This window comes from Parambassis ranga, chromosome 13 (genome assembly GCF_900634625.1).
Source record: "Parambassis ranga chromosome 13, fParRan2.1, whole genome shotgun sequence".
Taxonomy (NCBI): domain Eukaryota; kingdom Metazoa; phylum Chordata; class Actinopteri; family Ambassidae; genus Parambassis; species Parambassis ranga.
Window position 1 is genome coordinate 21,742,731 of NC_041033.1, and position 20,277 is coordinate 21,763,007.

The following is a 20,277-nucleotide window of genomic DNA, read 5'->3' on the forward strand; positions in this document are numbered from 1 at the left end:
ACGCTCAGTGGGTAAAAGGTTGTTAAAGTGGATCGATATTATTTTGGGCTCAGATGGAAGAGTGAGCTGTTCACTCCATGGCTCAGCTCGGCTTCAGTGCAGCTAAGAATCCTCTGGATGACTGTTTTTTTTGAAGAGATTAGCTGCTTCCATCCTCGCCTCCAGATACACATGATGTTTAGTTCACCCTGTCTGTGTGTATGTGAATAGCCATTCATCTTTGGCCACACATCGTGTCATAAATGTTCATCAACTTGTGATAAACAGGAAGTCTTCCACAGTCCTTTAACATCGCTGTGTGCGTGTAGCCCCTGAACTCAGACAGTTGCCAAGCAACCTTCCAACTCGCAGTCCGTCATTCACCAGCGTGAGACGCAGGAAGCTTTAAAGGCAGAGTGAATGGGGGTGAAAGGGCTGCAGGTTTATGTGGAGCTGCAGCACTGATGGACTCAGATACATGTGAAGGTATTGATAATCGTGTGTCTTTACTATGCTGCAGGCGTTCACAAATACTATTTTTCACCTTGCATAGGCACTAAATATAAAACAGTCACCGTCCTGTCTTTTAGTTAGAGGACCTCGCTGACCCTGACATAGGTTGTAAAGCTCTCAGTCAGCGGCGGTGCAATCCGACCCCCGGCCGGACTCCCCGAGCAACAAAGACAGGAAGAGACATAAATAAATGAACAAATAACCACATCACTTGACACTTTACCCTTTCTCCTCCTCCTCCTCCTCCCTCCAGTGTTTCCTCTCCCCTTTCTCTTTACCTTTTCACGTTTCCTCCCATAAAACGGCAGCAAATCACTGGAAGCCACCAGGCAGCACACAGACGGCGCTCATTGACGAGGACATAGATTGTTATAGCTGTTAAAATGACAAGAGCTTAAAGTGCAGGATGAGAAAATGTCTTCAACCACCAGGAAGTCAAACCTTCAGCCTGTCTCTGATCTGTGTAACCCTTAATCTGCATCAGATGTGGGTTAAAAAGTCTTTACGGCCTTTAGAGCAGGGAAGTTTGTATTTAAGGAGCAACAAGTGCTGCTAAAGCTAAGCTAACAGGCGCTCAGCTACATCGTGGACATCTTGACATCGTTCATCATCAGACTCACAGATGAGATGATTTTAAAGTTTGGCAGCAGCCTCTGAGCATTTTTAAGGAAGTCTTCCATAAAGTGACCCGCAGCAGCAGCGATGTGATGAAGATGGATTTCATCTTCATCACAGGGTCAGTTTAGTGGCCTTCAGCACTGTGATGGAATCTTGATGCAGCCTTCAAACCTTCTGGATAACGGGTGCTGTGTTGGGGCCGCAGACCTGTCAGTCATTCCTCCTTCTGATAGGTTCACCTGGAGCCAATCAGAGGAAGTGCTCATTGGTTATTGATGAGATTTATCTGCTTCTGCAGGACGACATCTGAACAGCTACTGAATGGAGTGCACAAATAATAACTTCATCTTCTTCTGCCTTTTGGAGTGAAGGAAGCGTATTGTCTCATCTCACACACACACACACACACACACACACACACAGACTTCATGAGAGAGTCCCTGTGGGGGACTGAAACATGCGACAGCCATGTAAGCGGCCGGCTCTGGTTACCCAGTGCACTCCCACACAGCCCACAGCCACTCGTCCTCTGCTGTCTCCTCAGTTTTCCTCGTTTTATCCCATGAAGCAGCACTTTTTTATTTTTCTTTCCTCTGGCCTTGAAAGCATCGTTCCCTCTTTCATTTAGCATTTATCTCATAAACACCCCCCTCCTCTTCCTCCTCAGCTTTCATCATCATCATCATCCTCCTCTTATCCCACACTGACCCATCTGTGATTCCTCTTCCTCTGAGAAAGTTACCTTTTAAATTCATTTCCTGTTTCCATGTTCGAAACTTTGGGCTGGTTTCATTTCAACAAACTTTTCTTCCTCTTTCCCACATTTCGTTTATCTCCCCTCCTCCTCCTCCTCCTCCTCCTCCTCCTCCCCTCTGTCTCTTGATCATCTCCTCTCCATTTCCTCTCCCCTCCCCTCCTGTCCTCCTCTCCTTAATCCTCCCTTTCCTTTGTTTCTGTTAGCTGCTATATTAAGGCTCCTCCAGAAAGTGTGTGTGTGGCTGGACTCTGTGGATGGAGCTTGTTGAAAACAGTCAGCGTTAAGCTGTTGACTCACATAATGGCATATCTGAGGGGCATTAGGCCAGCCAAGAAGTACACAGCAATTACATGTTTGTGGGTTTCCTCTGGGAGGTGTGTGTCTGTCTGTGTGTGTGTTACTGACTACCTGTCAGCACATGAAGCAGGAGGGAGCCTCCCTCTGTTTGTGTGTGTGTGTGTGTGTGTGTTTGTGAACACATGTTAATGATCACCTGCCCAGACTTGAGAGGATAATGAGACCAGAACACCCTCTGCAGCCGGGCGCTGCTTCTTTCTGTCTTTCCTCATGATTAGCAGCACTCTGGTGACCGACAGCGAGCGTCTTGGCCGGCGTTCCCCCTCTCTGTGTTCTTGGCTTTGATGCTGGATTCCTCTTAATCTTTATCATTCATCTTTTCACAGTCAGAGCAGCTGCCAGGTGTGTGTGTGTGTGTGTGTGAATGATTTAAGCCGATTGATCTCCAAACAGCTGTTCACTCATTTAGCTGGAGGCTGGTTGTTCCTCCTTCTCAAACTGTGGGCCCTTCCACTGTGGCCCCTGAGTCCTGTTCCTGTTCTCTGACTGTAGAGTGATGCAGCAGCAGCTCCACAGTAGCAGCCTTCACTTACAGTCCTGCTGTATGAATGAGTCTGCATCGCTATGTTTGGAATGAGGAGTTAAAGGAGATTTTTTTAAAAATTAAAAATGCAATAAAGGCTTAATAATTGTGTTTATACCACTAATAATGTAGTAAACATGTACCATTGTTTATAATGAAAACTTGAAAATAGTTGCTTAATTGTTTTGGTTTACTTCCATGAACTTCCCTGTCTTGTGAGCGCCCCCTGTGGAACAAGAAGTGAACTGTTCTCATCTTTAAAGATGGAGCCCGCCATGTTGAACCCTCGAGCAGCAGCTTCCTAAAGTGTCAAAACCTGCAGTTCCTCGTGCAGCCTCTAGGTGGGGGCTCTATAAAGTGACCATAGACTTCCATAGAGTTTAAAGGTCCGACTTTAAACGGTTGACTTCGCCCACTTTACCACTAGCTGGCGTTATATCCTCCGCACTCCCGCTTTAAATCTTCCTAAATGTTGTTCTTAATATTTGTCTACGGAGCATCAAAGCTGCCCCGTGTGTGTTTATGCAGAAGAGCGAGCGACACCAGCGCCGCTCTTGTCGCACGCCACAGCCCTTTTTTAATTGGCGTGCGTCTAAGAATAGGAGTCCTTGTGTCAGGCCAGACCAGACGACTTACTGAGCTTCAGTCACAGGGCCAGCATGGTTTTGGCCCGGCTGAGTCTGGTGCAGCCGGTCCACTCTAGTATAATATGGCACTGTCCAACTTCCTTGAGGTCGTCCCTCCTGCCAGCTGCTGCACATTTAACTCCTCTTTAGTGCGACAGCGTGTTGTGGCCTTGCAGTGCCACGCCCATGTTTCAGGCCTGAAGTACACCTTGAAGTCTCTGCAGCAGAAGCTCGGAGCGGAGCGTGAGCGCCGCCGCCTCATTAAACCCGAGCTCACTCTCAAAAAGGTGCAAATTATCACTGTGAAATCACAGAAAGTGTTTCAGCAGTGACGCCATCAGACCGTTAATTGCACGTGTCTCTCAGCGGCAGCCACCAGCACCTCTGTTTCCACTTCTGTCCTCTGAGCTCACCTCGCGGCGTGTCTCGGCCTGCCTGGAAGCCTGTTTTGACGAGGGAGTGTGTGGGAAAATGTGTGTGTGCTGCCTGTGTGTTGGGTTGTGTGTGTGTGTGTGAGAGATGTGCTCAGAGAACCATGAAGGCTGACGGTGGAGTCAGATCAACACAGACTCATCAGTCGCTTTAGTAATGAGCTCATCAGAGTGTGTGTGTGTGTGTGTGTGTGTGTGTGTGTGTGTGAGAAAACACACACCCATACACACCCACACACGGCTGACGTCATACAGAGAATGTGCGACAGTTGTGCAACGATGATGTATCCAACCTGGCTCATTGTTTCCAATCAGAAGAAGAAGACACACCCTCATCCACCTCTGTGTGTGTCTGTGTGTGTGTAGTTAGAAATTTGCACATGCATTGAGAAGTGGGTGTGGGAGTAATCGGTGTGTATGTCTGTTCAGAGCTGCATGAAGATGTGATGAAGGTGTGTGTGTGTGTGTAGGCAGTTACATGTGTGTGGTTTTTTCTTTTTATCACATTCCTGTGCAAGGAGTGGTGTGAGTGTGTGTGTGTGTGTGAGAGAGACAGCAGAGGAAGGTGTTGTGGAGAGCATCAGTCATGAGTTTGTGTGTGTGTGTGTGTTACTGCTTGTTCCACTTTGAGTGATATGCATTTGAACCTTGACCTTTGACCCCCATCGACACAGTCAGAGATCAGAGATGAAAGGCTGTTGAGGTCGCACTGATGACTCCGCAACAGATATATATGTGTGTGTGTGTGTGCAGATCAAACAGCAGACCCCTTTAGGCGCCTTCTCTTTTTCACACTCGAGCTGCAGTAAAGTTGTATTTCTGCCAGAAATTTAGGACAACTTAACGTCTCCCAGGCACAAACAACACACTCTGAACACACACACACACCTTTGGGAAGCATCTCATTAGCGTCAGAGTGGAGAATAAATGGAGAATAAACACCTTCATCACTCTGACCCAGTTTTATCGCTCAGCATGTCAAACTCCTCCCTACAAACTCAAACACTGCAGCTACTGATTCAAACCAGAGGATGTTTGATATTAACCCGACAGGTGAGGCAGCAGGTGAGCGTTCAGATCTGATTAAATAAATGGTCTGAACTTCTCTCCCTTTGTGCTCCAGGCACTTAATGTTCATCACTGACTCACTCACACAGCGGTGGTGACAGCGCCGCCACACTTAGTCAGATTCTGCATGAACTAATCTGTGATTATTGTAACGTAAGACTGCAGAGAAGCAGCAGGTTCTCCGAGGTGTTCCTGTGACGAGTACGAAGGATGAGCCCAGCTGATATTCAGCAAAATGACTGGATCATATATCGGAAACTAAACGTCTCATTAAGCAGGACCTCATGCTTCAATACTTCACTAAACACTGAGGAACAGAGGGTCTGCACATCTTTCAGTCGGAGCATGGTTTCCGAATGGCCACAGTAAGCAAAGTGCATCCATACAACGTATCACATACAGACTCTGAAGTGTGTCTGTGGTGCTGGTACCAGCCCGTGTCCTGTCAGGAAGTATCTACTGGAAGCTATGGCTGTGTTTTAATGTGTAGCATCGCTGCAAGGCTGCTCTGTGTGTGGTTTCTGTAGTTTTTATGCTCACAAAGATGACAAAAAAACCCCTCCAGCTGCTGTTGAAGCTTGTTTTGTTTGCTTATTATTATTGATCCGATTAGTCGGTTTGTTTGTGCTTTCCAAACCCCTGGTGCAGAGGAGCTACTAAAACCTTAATGGTGGCTCTAAGTGTGTACAGACACCCGAGCATCTTCCTGGTGTCCTTTGACGTCAGGCTCCCAGCTGCGTCTGCCTCACATCAGGCAGGGCAGCAGTCATGTGTAAAGTGGTTTAATCCTATTAGAAGCGAGTATTTCTAATATTTTGAGCCTTCGGTGTGAAAAACTGCCAACAAGCAGCTTTATAAACCCCATCAGCATGATTACATGTAAAAGGTTGGAGCTGATGCTCGCAGCGCTGATAACAGAGGATGTTCTTCTTGGCTGTTATGTAACAGACACCAAATGTAAACCGTCTTAACACTCCAGATCCAGACCCACGCGGGCCTCAGCTCGTTATCTGTGTCATAAATCCTCTGATCTGATCCGCTCTCTTGTCACCAACACACGAGCAGGTTTAACAGGCTGCACCGGCACACGGATGACTTTTAATTCTCCGAGTGGATTAGTCTCTGCATTAACTCTTCATACAGGATGAGGATTTACTTCAGGGGTGTTGTTGCACCTGAGATGTGACGGCGTGATGATGAGGATGTGTGAGTTACTGTGGCGGCTTCCTGCCTCAGCAGCAGCAGCAGCACATTTGAATGACATGAGGTAGCTGGAGCTTTGCTGACGGAGCAGATTTTAGCAGAGATTTGTTTCCTCAGAGACTCTTTCAGGCTTCTCTCACCCAGCCCTGACCTCTGACCTCTGACGGAGTCATCTGCATAATGTGCTGCATAGAACATAAAGTTCCCTGCGTGTCTGGGCGTGTTGCTGTTTGTGCACATATGATGATTTTTTCCCTCATTCATCCACCGTGAACTCATATTTTCTTGGTTTATGCCCTGATTCAGTGCACTGCTCTTGTAGAGGTGTCCAACCTGAGGGAGGCCCCCCGGGGCAGACCCAGGACATGCTGTGGAGGGATGATTTTATCTCTTAGCTGGCCTTGGTATCCTCCTGGATGAGCAGCAGCAGCAGGAGGAGGAGGACAGGGAGAGGGAGGTCTGGGCTCCATCTCAACCCCAGATAAGCAGAAGGAAGTGGATGAAAGGATGGCAAGAAAAAGTGCACATCTAAAGGATGTGGAGGCAGAAATCCTTTTAGTGGAGCTCATGTTTATCTGCTCTGTGACTCTGTGACCAGCAGAGATGCTGATCTTTAACTCTCAGATATAAATGGAGTGGAGTACCTGCTTCTTGTCACACTCTGTTTTACTTTCATGTGTCCGTCTCTCGTTGTTTTGCTGCCTTCTCGTTGAGTCTTGTCGTATGAAATGTGCTTTTAAAACGAATGTGACCCTGAATGAATGATGGGAAATGTGGGATCACGTTACACATGAGGTATTTTCAGACAAATGAGAGTGGTGTGACAGTAAAGCTGCAGAATGAATAACTCGGCTGTTGCTGACAAATTGGAGGCGCTCTGTGTGATGTGGTGGCAGTGATGAATGTGTCGTCACTCAGCTCTGTGCTAAACTAAGCTGGAACTTCCTGTCATTGCAGTGCCACTTCCTGCTGTATTGTGTGTGTTGTGGGGGGCATTGTCTTTCCTCCCCTCCTCCATCCTGCCCACTAACTTTGTGTGTGGGTCTGTTTGTTTCCATATATGTGTGTGTGTTTGGGGAGGTGGAGGCGGGGTGGCTGGTGGTATCGGTCGGTCTATCTGGGGGAGGGTCACTCGCAGAGAGAGGGGCAGAGCAGGGCTGAGAGCGTGCACGGGGGGCTGAAGGCCGCTATTATCCAGCAGGCTCAATGGGCGCTTTGTGCCGGTGGCCACAGTGGGACGGCGGGGGAGAGAGGGGCAGGGCGGCGAGCGGCGCCCTGTCATAATGTTAGTGAACAGGCAGAGCAGAGGAGAAAGAGGAGGTGAATCACTCCGATACACACTCCGCTCATTTTCCACACGGACTGACCAGGCTGCTCTGAGTCTGTTTACACTGCAGATTCCTCAGAATAAAATACTTTTCTGACACTTTATTAATTGATGAGCCATGATTCTACACAGTGGCATGACAAAGCTGTGCAGTCCTGTGCCTGCCTCAGCGAGCTCCTTTACAATAAAATGATTCAAAACACATTTCTGAAGAATTCTGGGCGAACCAGCAGCACACACAAACATCCAGCCGCCGCTGATGTGTGAGATCTGTGCTGGCGCGGCATCTTCTCCCAGATGTCCGTGTTTGTGATTTGGTGCGTCGTTCTCATGCGTAATTACAGCATCCTGGATGGTGTCGCGGTTTGATGGCAGTCTGGTTCTCAGATAGTAAAGTGGATCTCTTTGTCAGCCTTTCAGCTTCAGTGGCAGGACTTCCTGACCGGTACAGATGCTGAAACGTCTGAGCCCCACGATGTGGATTTATTTACTGAGCTGAGGTGGAAATGTGCAGCTGCTTCATGTAAAGTTTTACTCTCCATTGAACTACCTGCTCCACAGTTTGGTTGTTTGAGGTCAATGGTCCTCCTGTTACTTCCTGTCCTATCATTGAATTTTCTTTTATTTTCTTCTTATCATCAGAGCTGTGGAAACATCAGGACCTGCTCCTCTCATTGATCACTCTTTGTCCTGTTTCTGTGTTCTCCTGCAGACGTTCACGGCCTGGTGTAACTCCCACCTGCGGAAGGCCGGCACACAGATCGAAAACATCGAGGAGGACTTCAGGGATGGACTCAAACTCATGCTGCTGCTGGAGGTCATTTCAGGTAAGATTCAATACAGCAGGAGCAGCTGCGGTCTGATGTGCTGGAAGGAAAACCCCCCCCCCCCCCACAAAATTATGTGTATTTTTTTTGTAGATTTTTTTAAAATAACAAAAATCTTTAGATATATATTAATCACTTTGTTTGATTTTTATGAAGTTTAATGTGTTTGATGTGGGTCGCAGCAGAGGAGCTGTGTGTGTTTGCACCAATCATTGGCCGGCTGTAATCCATAAATGATATTTGGACCTGCATGTGCCCCACATTCACACATTTACTTCAGTTTTCACTGACTCTAACGTCGCTGCTGTAACTGTAACCTCCCTGACTGACTGTCGTTGTGCTGAGCATGTGGAAACTTGTTCAGCTTGTGACACCACAGCAGTTAACTCCCTCACTTTGTGTTTGTTCTTCTGTGTGTCTGTGTGTGTCTCTGTGTGTGTGTCTGTGTGTCTGTGTGTGTCTCTTTCTGCAGGTGAACGGTTACCCAAGCCTGAGCGAGGCAAGATGAGGGTCCATAAGATCAACAATGTGAACAAAGCCCTGGACTTCATCGCCAGCAAGGGAGTCAAACTGGTGTCTATTGGAGCAGAGGGTGAGCACATGGGCGCACACACACACACACACACACTCTGATAGATAATCATTATGGCCAACACAACCATGTACTTAGTGAGACATTAAACCACTACTCTAAGAGCCAGAATCACCTCTGAAGTTCCTCAGACCTCGCTGTGGAAAACTCACTCATCCCTGTAGAAAAACGTTTGACCTCAAAACAAAAGCCGAGCTTTGAAGATTCTTTCTTGTCAACCAGCATGTGAATGCATCACTAAACACACCAGTGTGTTCAGTCACACGGCTCAGCTCCCTCTGAAACCCAGACACACCATTTGAAACGCACTGCAAAGATGACAGCGCTCAGGAAACTTTCCTGTGGTCCTTGAAGGCATCACATGAAAATCTATATTATCTGAATTTCTAAATTAAAAAATGCATTAAAAAAACAGCAACACAAAATATCTTTAGCATGTGCAGCTCCCATTTTTGTGTGTGTGTGTGTGTGTGTGTGTGTGTGTCAGAGGACAGTGACCTTTCTCCTACTCTATCAGAACAGCCATGGCATTCCTGCAGCATGACACTCTGATACTGCTGACCACTGAACACAAAATATGGCAGCCTTGCACACACACACACACACACACACACACAATGCGTGCACACACTCTTTGTGGCTTTCTGTAAAAGCGGCCCACTAAAGGTCATGTGGAAACTGACGGAGAGAAAAATGGCAGTTAGAAGAAGACGTCCTACACTCAGAGTATTTAAATCTTCACAAAGCTCCGTCTGATCCCAGAGTCTGAACCTCCTCCTCTTTGCAGAGAAGAGAGAGAGAGAGAGAGAGAGGAGCTCAAAGCTGAAGCCTAATGAAGCGTCAGGAATGTTTGGTGCAGTGAAAGCATGTAGGACAAATTCATAGGTGACAGCCGTCAGCGAGAGTGTGACTGATAAACTGGAAGCTGGAGCCGGTGAAAGTATGACAGGACCGATGGAGCTATGAGAGGAATCTGAGCCACACTGCATGCCTGCTCACTAACATGTCATCATCACTGTGATCTTTAACCTGATCGATATCAGAGATAATGATATTTGAAATATATAAGTATACAGTGCTTTTATTTTGAAAGGTTTACCTCCTGTATAAAGTGGCATCATGAAATGAAGCATGGTTGGATAGAAGAAGGTTTATCGTCTATGACTGATGACTTTTTTTTGTGTGTTCTGTGTAGAAATTGTGGATGGAAACGCCAAGATGACCTTGGGAATGATCTGGACCATCATCCTCCGCTTCGCCATCCAGGACATCTCTGTCGAAGGTACGACTTCCTGTTGGTTCATGTGCCTTAAAAAAAAAAATCAAAAGATGGAGTGACCTTATGTGCCTTAAAGAGAGGCTGTAGAGAATAACTTCCTGTTCCATAGGGGGCGCACTCGAGACAGTCCAGAATGAATAAGGGCTAAAAACATAAAGTTGATGAAATGTATTTTTTTCTCATTTTTATTATACAAAAAGTGTTTTTAACAGCGTTCTCTCCAGTCTGTAATAATCATAATTTGCATAAAATAAAACATCCAGAGCAGCAGCAGCAGCAGCTTGAAGGGCGCCGTGACAGCTTAATTTAGGTTCTCAGAATTAATTAACCGCTCAAGACCTGCAGGAGTCCTCGGTGTTTACACACACTCACACACACACACGCAGATGTGCAAGCTTGAGACGCATTGTGGGAAGTAGAGTGGAAGTAACGCCACAGTGGGGGTGAGAAGGGATGGAAGGGGTCCAGAGGAAAGCAGGTCTGGCCTACATGAGAGCTCACAGAGGGCGGAGAGGGTCTACACATGTGCAGGATGCTGCATGGTGACGGAAACGTATCTTTTTCTTTAGTGGGTTAAAGAATAAATAACCCCAAACTGCAGCTAATCCTCATGAGTCTGATGTCGGTCTGAGTGCTGCGTCTGTTGTGTGTTGATGGATGTCGACTGCAGAATCATTACTCAGCTGGAGCTTTAATGACTGCTGGCTAATTAAAACCGTCTGTGCTGAATTAACTCCGAGGGGCGTGGGCCGCTACAACCAACACTGAGTCACTCCTGTTGGTGACTGACACCTCAGCAGCAAACGCAAGAACATCCTCACAGTTTGTTGTTTAACTTTGTGTGATCACTTCAATGTTTCTTCTTCTGTGCTCTTACTGCAGAGACTTCTGCCAAGGAGGGACTTCTTCTGTGGTGCCAGAGGAAGACCGCTCCCTACAAGAATGTCAACGTGCAGAACTTCCACATCAGGTAACACACACACACACACACTGTAAAGGCTGGATGGTGCTGATCGGGCATCATTGTGGGCTCGTAGTGTTTGTCAGTATAAAGTCCACCCAAATGTAAATATCAATCCCTTACCAAATACTTGCTGATGTTTTGTCATGTGACTGTGGATCACACGTGAGTCAGTCAGCAGAATTTTTAGTTTTTTACAGATTTTAGTTTTTGCAAAAAGTTTATTTCTAATACATTTTTCATAGTAAATTCGTCAATAACTGGCCTCAGGCATGGTGCATTCAGTAGTTTAGTGCTGTTAAAGAGTTTTACCACTGCACATTTGTAGAAAGGGCGCCACCTGCTGGAGCAACAAATACATGTTTTCCTTCTCGGTACAGAACAATGTGGAATAAGAATGAAATATGTGAAAAGAACATGTAAACGGTGCTGATCAATAACAAGAGCAAATGTAATAAAATGCTGTTTTTATAGAGATCTTAACACACCTACAGATCAGAAAATATCAAAAGTCATAAACTAATCTGTGTGGCGGCTGAACTCATCTGTTCTCTCCCACAGCTGGAAGGACGGCCTCGCCTTCAACGCTCTGATCCACAGACACAGACCCGATCTCATCGACTACGACAGCCTCAGAAAGGTACACACGGGGTTAAACACACACGTGCACATAATGAACCCTAAGGAAACATTTGTGATCTCATGACGCTGTGATCTGCTTCTCAGGACGACCCTGTAACCAACCTGAACAACGCCTTTGAGGTGGCTGAGAAGCACCTGGACATCCCCAAGATGTTGGACGCAGAAGGTAAATTAACCCTTGGCTGTTTTACCTTCACGGCATAAGCTCCAGAAATGACTGCAGCAGATTTAAACGTCAGTATTTTCACTAGTGTTGTTAAATGACCCTTTTAATTAAACCTGTGGTGTCAGAAATGTGTGCGGTGAGCGCCCTCTACAGGCTGAACCCAAGCAGCAATCTGTGTGGCTGATGAGGTCTGCCTCCACCTCCACTCAGGAGAATCATTATATAACCCTCTGATGTTATTTGCATTAGGTCTTCAAGTGTTTCGTTGTCCCCCCCCCCGTCCCACAGTCCTCAGTTTAAATGTCTCCTGTTCAGACAGAAGGGGGCGGAGCTGGCGTTTGAATCCAGATGTGCCCTGCCTGTGAGGCTCTCTGTGCTGTCAGTGTGCATGTGAGCGTGTCTGCTGATGTTTCTGTGAGCTGTTACAGTCGGCCGTCCTCAGGATCAATGAAGCGTCCGTCACTTTGTCTCCCTGTCTGTCCTCTGATGGACTGTTTGGACTGTAACTGCATGAAGATATTTGAGCCCTTCACTGTCATATTTACTGTCTGTCTGCATGAGTTTATGTGTGTGTGTGTGTGTGTCCTCTGTCTTGTGCCTGTGTGTGTGTCTTCATAACCACGCTCTTCCCGTCCCCCTTTGTAGACATTGTGAACACTGCTCGTCCAGATGAGAAAGCCATTATGACTTATGTGTCCAGTTTCTACCATGCATTCTCTGGAGCGCAGAAGGTACCACCACTCACCGCGACCTTTGACCTCCTGTTACTAACACTCCGCTGCTTCCTGTCCAGCATGGCCTCACTTATCTCCACAGCGCTGCTCAGACTTCGGCGAGGACGCTGGGTTTACTGGGACACACACACACACACACACACACACACACTCACGGCGTGGTGACGGCAGGCGGGTTGCTTCTGTTAGGATTTGGCAGCAGAAGTTGTGACTTCCTAACATTCACAAAGAGGCATTTGTTCCTCTTTAGGAGACGTTTTAATGAGATAGATGCCGGATTTTATTTCCAACCAAAAGGGATGAAGCAGACGTGAAGTCGCCTGCTGACGTAATCTGTTGGATTAGAAACTGTAGCTGTTTTAATGCTTGTCTCTGATAGGTACTCCACCTGACCTCTGCAGCCTCAGGAGAGCTGCGTGCATGTGTGTTAACTTATTCCACATGCAAATTATCTTTAAATCAGCCGCTACAGTGTGAGTTTGTGTTGAAACAAACCCCAGATTTACCAGGATTATCAGAGATCATATATAATCCTGTTTGTCGTGAGGTTTATTGTAATCTACTGGCTGAAAAAACATGGCGGACAGAAAGATTTTAGCATTTTTGTTTCCTATAAATTAAGAAAAAAATCAAATATCTGCAGCTTTCCTTTGGTTATTGTCACATCTGACGTCTAAATGTTAGTCAGAGCTGAAGATGACGAGCATGTTGGAGGATTTCTAGGAACGTTTAATCATAAATAAAAAGCACTTAAGTTTTCCCTGGCATTTAAACAAATGTTTTACCTTTGTGCTCAATATTTAAATCCGTTAATATGAAAGTTATAATGGTGGCAGTTGCATCTTATTTTTTTGAAACCTTAGCTGCAGTTTCCTCACACATTCATCATGACGTCACATTCACCTGCTGAACCCGCTGCTTCAGGCAGTGAGTGTGTGTGTTTGTGTCCCGGCTGTGAGCTCCAGTGTGTCCTCGCTCTCTCCCGGTGGACTCCTCCTCTTCCTCTCCTCCTGCTAACAGGAGGAACTGTGGACCCTTTAAAGCAGGAGTCGCTGCCTCCCCTCATGCTGCAGGGATGGTGTAGCTTTGGGTAGCTTTTGCCTTCACTCTCTCTCTCTGTCTCCCTCTCTCTCTCTCTCTCTCTCTCTGCTGGGTTCTGCTGGGTGATGCGTAGACATCGTGGGCACACTGAGGCCGGATGAGAAGGCCATAATGACCTATGTGTCCTGCTTCTATCACGCCTTCTCTGGGGCACAGAAGGTGAGCTCCTCACGCTTCAGACTCACGTTAACACGTCACAGAGTTCCCATCAGACTCAGGGAAAAAACTTTGATGGGAGTATGATGGGAACTCTGCCACCAACAACAACAAACACTTTCTGACTCTGTCTCAGTCTGAGCTCTGTTTCCCCAACATTAATCTGAACAGTCTGGGATTAAATCCCTCAGCCCTCCTCATCAGGGACCGTCTCTGTGCTGAAACCAGACCAGTTGGTTTATTGTTGTGGGAAACTCTGATGTCTCTGATTTTCCTCCTCAGCTATTAACACCTCTCAATTCCAAATGTTTCTTTTATCATCATGTGTTGTATAAATGTTAAACATTATTATTATTTATCTTTAAAGTTTAGTGCTCATAAGTTCACATTCTCTGGCACACGTGGTCGTACTGCAGACCTGAGCGTCATTCAGCCTGTCATAGTCTGTGTACTGTGTTTGTATTTCAGTGGTACAGTAGTGTAATATCCTAGGCAGCCATACAGACGTGGACGTCGGTGCTACACGAGCCTTTACAGAGACGTATGTGTGCGTGTGTTTGAAGGGAGACGCATGGAGTTTTAAAACACACACCGAACTAACCGTCAGCAGCGGCAGCATGTGTACACATTCCTGTTCACTGCCTGTGTGTGGAGTGTGTTAGCACAAGTTTTAAGAAATGACTATAGCCAAATGCAGGAGGTACTAATGATAAGCAGCAGGCACGTGTTTTCAGTGTAGTGTGCAGCCGTGTGTGGTGTTATCCAATCACTGCGAGCCCCTCTCATCACTCTGTTTCCTGATAGGCTGAGACAGCCGCCAATCGTATCTGCAAAGTTCTGGCCGTCAACCAGGAGAACGAGCAGATGATGGAGGACTACGAGAAGCTGGCCAGTGACGTAAGTACGAGGCACTTCACCTGCTCTCCGTACAGACACAGCCTCCATGATGGCTCTAACTCTGCCTGTTGCTCCTCTCTCTGCCTCCAGCTGCTGGAGTGGATCCGTCGGACCATCCCCTGGCTGGAGAACCGAACCCAGGAGAAGACGGTGAATGACATGCAGGCCAAACAGGAGGACTTCAGAGACTACCGCTGTGTGCACAAACCACCCAAGGTTCAGAAAAAGTCCTCGCAAACACACAAGAGCACCAAACGCGTGCAGTGCTTGTTTTTATGTTGTTGTTTCTTCTGCTGATCTGATCTGTTGTTGTGTTCAGGTCCAAGAGAAATGTCAGCTGGAGATCAGCTTCAACACCCTGCAGACTAAACTGAGACTCAACAACAGACCTGCCTTCATGCCATCAGAAGGACGCATGATGTCTGTGAGTACAGATTCCAACTACACAAATATGGACGCACACTTTTCATTTGCGGTTCAATGTGAGAGATGATACAAACCGTTTGGAGGATTTGAAAGCGCATGTGTCACAATATGGCCGATTGTTTCCTGTTTCTGATCTTTGTGACTAATTTCTGCTGTTTTGTTATCAGGACATCAACGGCGCCTGGCACACTCTGGAAGGGGCAGAAAAAGGCTACGAGGAGTGGATCCTCAGCGAGATCAGACGTCTGGAGAGACTGGAGCATCTCGCCGAGAAGTTCCACCAGAAGGCTGCCATCCATGAATCCTGGACCGACGGTGCACAAGCGTTCTTGTGTTTTTTTATTTATTTTTGGGTGATGGGGGCGAGGTGAATTAATGAGTTTTTCTCTGTGTGTGCAGGTAAGGAGGCCATGCTGACCCAGAAAGACTACGAGACCTCCACCCTGTCAGAAGTCAAGGCGTTGCTACGGAAACATGAGGCCTTTGAGAGCGACCTGGCAGCCCATCAGGACCGAGTGGAACAGATCGCCGCCATCGCACAGGAACTCAAGTAAGGAGGGGCGGGGAATGTGGTGAAATTAATAATAAATATATTGATTGATTGAGAGATTTTGAAATGTTTTCTTGTTTTTCAGTGAACTGGACTACTACGACTCCGCCAGCGTCAACGCCCGCTGTCAGAAGATCTGCGATCAGTGGGACGTGCTGGGAGCTCTCACCCACAGCCGCAAAGACTCATTGGAGGTAAGACTGTGCTTTGTGAACTCTAAAAGCTGCCACAACATACGATACACTGCATCTAATTTAATAGCGATCTACCCGAAGTGCACAAACTCTCATCATCCATCGATACGACCTCATTCTTATGAACTCTTCCTTGTTTTCTCACCCTCAGAGGACGGAGAAGCAGCTGGAGACCATAGATGAGCTTTACCTGGAGTACGCCAAGAGAGCAGCGCCGTTCAACAACTGGATGGAAGGAGCCATGGAGGACCTGCAGGACATGTTCATCGTCCACAACATCGAGGAGATCCAGGTAAACGCGCTGGGACACAGCACGCCTGCCATCGCACTGATTGATTGGTTAGAGCAACATTTTTTTTTTTTACTGTCCTTCCTTCAGGGTCTGATCACAGCCCACGAGCAGTTCAAGTCCACCCTGGCAGAGGCCAACAAGGAGCGTGAGGCCATCCAGGCCATCCAGACCGAGGTGCAGAAGATCGCACAGAACAACGGCATCAAGCTGAGCAGCGCGAACCCCTACACCTCCATCACACCCGAGAGCATCGACAACAAATGGGAAAAGGTGGGCTGCAGTCTTACCTTAAATGTGCTGTTGGTTTTAAAAATCATAAATATGGTGCAGTTCTGGCTCAGAGTTTAAAGACTGCATCAAACACTTTGGACCCTTTGTGTGTGTAAGTCTGTTACAGCTGTGTTTCTAATTCCTCTGTGTGTGCAGGCGATGGCCATGGTCCCGCTGCGTGACAACGCCCTGCAGGAGGAGCTTAACAAGCAGAACTCCAACGACTCTCTGAGAGCCACCTTCGCCTCTCAGGCCAACACAGTCGGCGCCTACATACAGGCCAAGATGGAGGTAACGGATCGGCCCATGCAGTGGGAGCGTGCGCTCAGTGTTGTGTTGAAGCCATGAACCAAACCATGAAATCCCACCGGGCAGACATTGGACAGGGTTTAGTGAATGTTCTCAGGTTTCTGCCTTACATGCACCTTTCTGCAGCTCTAACTGTGTGTGTGTGTGTTGCAGGAAATCGGCAGGATATCCATTGAAATGAACGGCACTCTGGAGGATCAGCTGACCAACCTGAAGGAGTACCAGAAGAACATCATGTCCTACATGCCTGAAATCAACAAGCTGGAGGGATACCACCAGCACATCCAGGAGGCCCTCATCTTCGACAACCAGTACACTCCCTACACAATGGAGGTAACACAGACTCTCTCTTATGTCATGTTTTCAGGCCGGAAAGCGAGGAAGAGGAAGTGAAATGTTTACATTTGTAACTCCTCCTCTTCATCACGCAGCACCTCCGTGTGGGTTGGGAGCAGCTGCTCACCACCATCGCCAGAACCATCAACGAGGTGGAGAACCAGATCTTGACACGTGACGCCAAGGGCATCAGCCAGGAGCAGCTGTGCGAGTACCGTGCCTCCTTCAACCACTTTGACAAGGTCAGGGGCCCGAGCTCTGCCGCGACACCTCAGCCTTCTCACAGCCACAGCGGTTCAATCTGTCAGGAGCGTCAGCGTCTGAGCTGGGAGCTATTTATACATTATAACACTCAGAATTGTAGTCATGGGACAGTTGGTCACATATGAGGCAGTCATGGTTTCCTGTTTGGGCTGAAAAGTGTAGAATTTTGAGTTTTTTACAAATTGTTTTGCTTATTTTGATGAGAAAATATCGCAGTTTAGATTTTGTTAATCTATTTTTGTAATGGAATATTGCACCACACATGATGCATTTAAGGACCATCAGAAAAATGAAAATCTGATTTAGCTCTCAACCCACATACTGTTTACTGATAGTTTAAGTTTAAGCTGAAGACGCAGTATTTTTCCTGTATTAATGTGACACGGCTGAATGAATGTTCAGACCTTAGACGGGGGTCAGAGAGGAGCCAGACGCGTGAGTATCCTTCCTGATGTCTTTACACAGGCGAGCACATGTCAGAGGTTGTGTTTGGGTGTTAGTGGAGCACAGGTTGATCAGTGTGTCACAGCCACTGCGGGTTGACTAGACTTATTGACCTGATTTTATTGAGAAATGTCTGCTGCTGAGGAGATCAGCCAGAACCTGTGTGTGTGTGTGTAACTCGGTGAGCTGTGTGACTCTCAGGGCTTCTCTTTAATTGGCACAATATGTCACCAAATGTCTGTTTCTTTTGTGGTCGTTGTTGAATCTGATTGTGTAAAGACGAGGAGGACACCATCATCATCCACCACCTCGCAGCACCATCTCACCCCTGTGGACATTGTTTGTTTTAATCATGTCGGTGTGTCTGGGCTCATGGCACATCTGGTTTTAGACTTTATGCATGCAGATCCAGCTGTAATATAACATAGTTGTGCATTTAATTAATCATCATTATTATTAGAAGTCATCTTAGTGTTGGATACATTTTACATGCATGTGTTGGGTCATCAGGATCCATCATGGCCGCCTGCTCCTATGTTTTCTGTGTTGTTGACATCCATGAATGTCTGTGTGTGCCTCCATGTCCTCACCCTCTCCATGCATGATGTGGATCACCCTCCATCCTGGTGTGTTTGGTTCATCCTCATGATGTGGCGCTCTGTCATTGGGTGTTTGGCCGATCTCAGGACCACAGCGGGGCCCTCATGGCCGAGGAGTTCAAGGCCTGTTTGATCAGTCTGGGCTACGATGTGGAGAACGACAAGCAGGTAGGAGCTCCAGGGTGGAGGGAGAGCTGCGAGCTGGTGTGTGTCAGGGCTCTGAGTGGGAGAGCAGGGCGGAGATCACCGACGGGTTCAACCTTTCAAAGATGGACACGGTACCTTTTGTATATGCTTCCACTGAGGGGCGCCAGCAGTCTCTTTTTGACACAGTTTAGCTCTAATCTGGATTTATAATTGGATTTTTGTTAGTTTTAGTGAAAAGAGTTAATATTTAAATTATAAAGTGGTGTTTGTGTGAGAATGTCTGTAAATTGTGCCTTAAGCATCAGATGGGAAACCACAAGTTATCCTTACGTTAGCAGCAACACACCTGAATGGATGGATGTCATAAAACATTCAACAAAAATAACACAGTAACTATCCGTCACCGAACGGTTCTGTTCTGGGCGGTGATCCTGCGGCTCTCCGGCTCCGAGCCTCCTGACGAGCTCCGGGTCAGGCAGGGTTCAGTCTGTCAGCATGGAGTACAGAGAGATGTTACGTCCCTGTTTGTCCACAAGGGGTCTCTGTTGCTTTGTGCTGCTTCAGCTCCACTTTGGGCTCCTTCTCTCACTCTCTGATCGACCCCCCCACCTCCACCACCTCCTCGTCTGTCTCTCTGTCTGTGGGGTTTTACTTTGCTGTTAACTGTTTGTGCTTTTTTATCTTTTTTACCTCCCCCGGACATTCTCTCGCTCGCTCTCTCTGTATCTCTGTCCCTCTTTTCATCCTCTCATTCTTCACTCGTATCTCTCCCGACTCACCTCCTCCACCCCCCCCCCCCCCGGCCTTCTTTGCTGTGCTGTGGCGGTCTGCAGAAGCGATCAGGACAGATGGCCTCAGATGATTTCCGGGCTCTACTCATTTCTACAGGAAACAGCCTGGTACTGCTGCTTGCATGATGCTCTCTCAGCATGTCGGCAGGTCCAAGAATACCCAAACTCAATTTATATCAGCAGGTCTAACACAATTAAGGAGGTTTGTTTTGTCTCCGACACCTCTATGGAAACGGCACAATCATGGCTACAAGTGTGTGTGTTGAGGGGAAAAAAGGAGCTCCACACGCTTTAGGTTTTTAAGTATTTTTACATTTTTACAGCCTCCACAAACCAGGTTTTCACTCACATCAGCTGTAGAAAGCTGCAGACTGCTGCTCACATGTCAGTCAAACATGGCTTCCTAGTTATTTATGGAAATTTCTAATTAAGACAAAGAATTAAGCTGTTAGATAATCCACGAGGAGCTGTACATGATGCGTTCAAGGACCATTGGAATGTACAATTTTTCAGATTATCTATAATTACTGATATATTTCTTGAGTTTTGGTGGCTTGGAACCTGCAGACACCTGCTCCCTCTCGCCGTCTCTCTGTCGCTCTCTGATCATCCTGCTGCTTGTTCCATGTGGTCTCATGAGTGGATAATCTCCAGTGTTCGTCCTCTATGCTCACATCTGTCTGTGTTTCACATTAACCAGTTACCGTGCTGTGTGTGTGTGTGTACACACGTGTGACGCATCAAACATCAGGACCTGCTGTTCCTCCTCTGAACATGCGGCTCGGTCTATTTGCTGGCCCTGATGTTTTTCACATCACGTCCTGTCTGCGTGTGTCTCACTCTCTGTCTGTCTGTCTCTCTCTCCCCCCGGTTAACCTTCTCATCTCTCGGTTGCCAG

At 47.2% G+C, this 20,277-nt stretch overlaps 1 protein-coding gene across 2 annotated transcripts in view; it reads left to right on the forward strand.

Annotated features, from left to right (window-relative positions):
- actn4 (actinin, alpha 4) overlaps positions 1-20,277 on the forward strand; it is a 38,842-nt gene that overhangs the window by 17,222 nt on the left and 1,343 nt on the right. The window contains exons 2-20 of one of the 2 annotated variants that reach the window (XM_028418722.1): positions 8,115-8,229; positions 8,702-8,821; positions 10,017-10,103; positions 10,983-11,070; positions 11,623-11,701; positions 11,788-11,869; positions 13,778-13,863; positions 14,665-14,757; positions 14,848-14,973; positions 15,077-15,181; positions 15,351-15,498; positions 15,583-15,733; positions 15,819-15,927; positions 16,079-16,219; positions 16,307-16,489; positions 16,646-16,780; positions 16,952-17,131; positions 17,230-17,376; positions 18,529-18,609. In XM_028418722.1, the coding sequence (XP_028274523.1) occupies positions 8,115-8,229; positions 8,702-8,821; positions 10,017-10,103; positions 10,983-11,070; positions 11,623-11,701; positions 11,788-11,869; positions 13,778-13,863; positions 14,665-14,757; positions 14,848-14,973; positions 15,077-15,181; positions 15,351-15,498; positions 15,583-15,733; positions 15,819-15,927; positions 16,079-16,219; positions 16,307-16,489; positions 16,646-16,780; positions 16,952-17,131; positions 17,230-17,376; positions 18,529-18,609 (2,256 nt within the window). Of the gene's footprint in view, positions 1-8,114; positions 8,230-8,701; positions 8,822-10,016; positions 10,104-10,982; positions 11,071-11,622; positions 11,702-11,787; positions 11,870-12,514; positions 12,601-13,777; positions 13,864-14,664; positions 14,758-14,847; positions 14,974-15,076; positions 15,182-15,350; positions 15,499-15,582; positions 15,734-15,818; positions 15,928-16,078; positions 16,220-16,306; positions 16,490-16,645; positions 16,781-16,951; positions 17,132-17,229; positions 17,377-18,528; positions 18,610-20,277 lie in introns of both variants that reach the window. The other variant, XM_028418721.1, reaches the window with a different exon arrangement.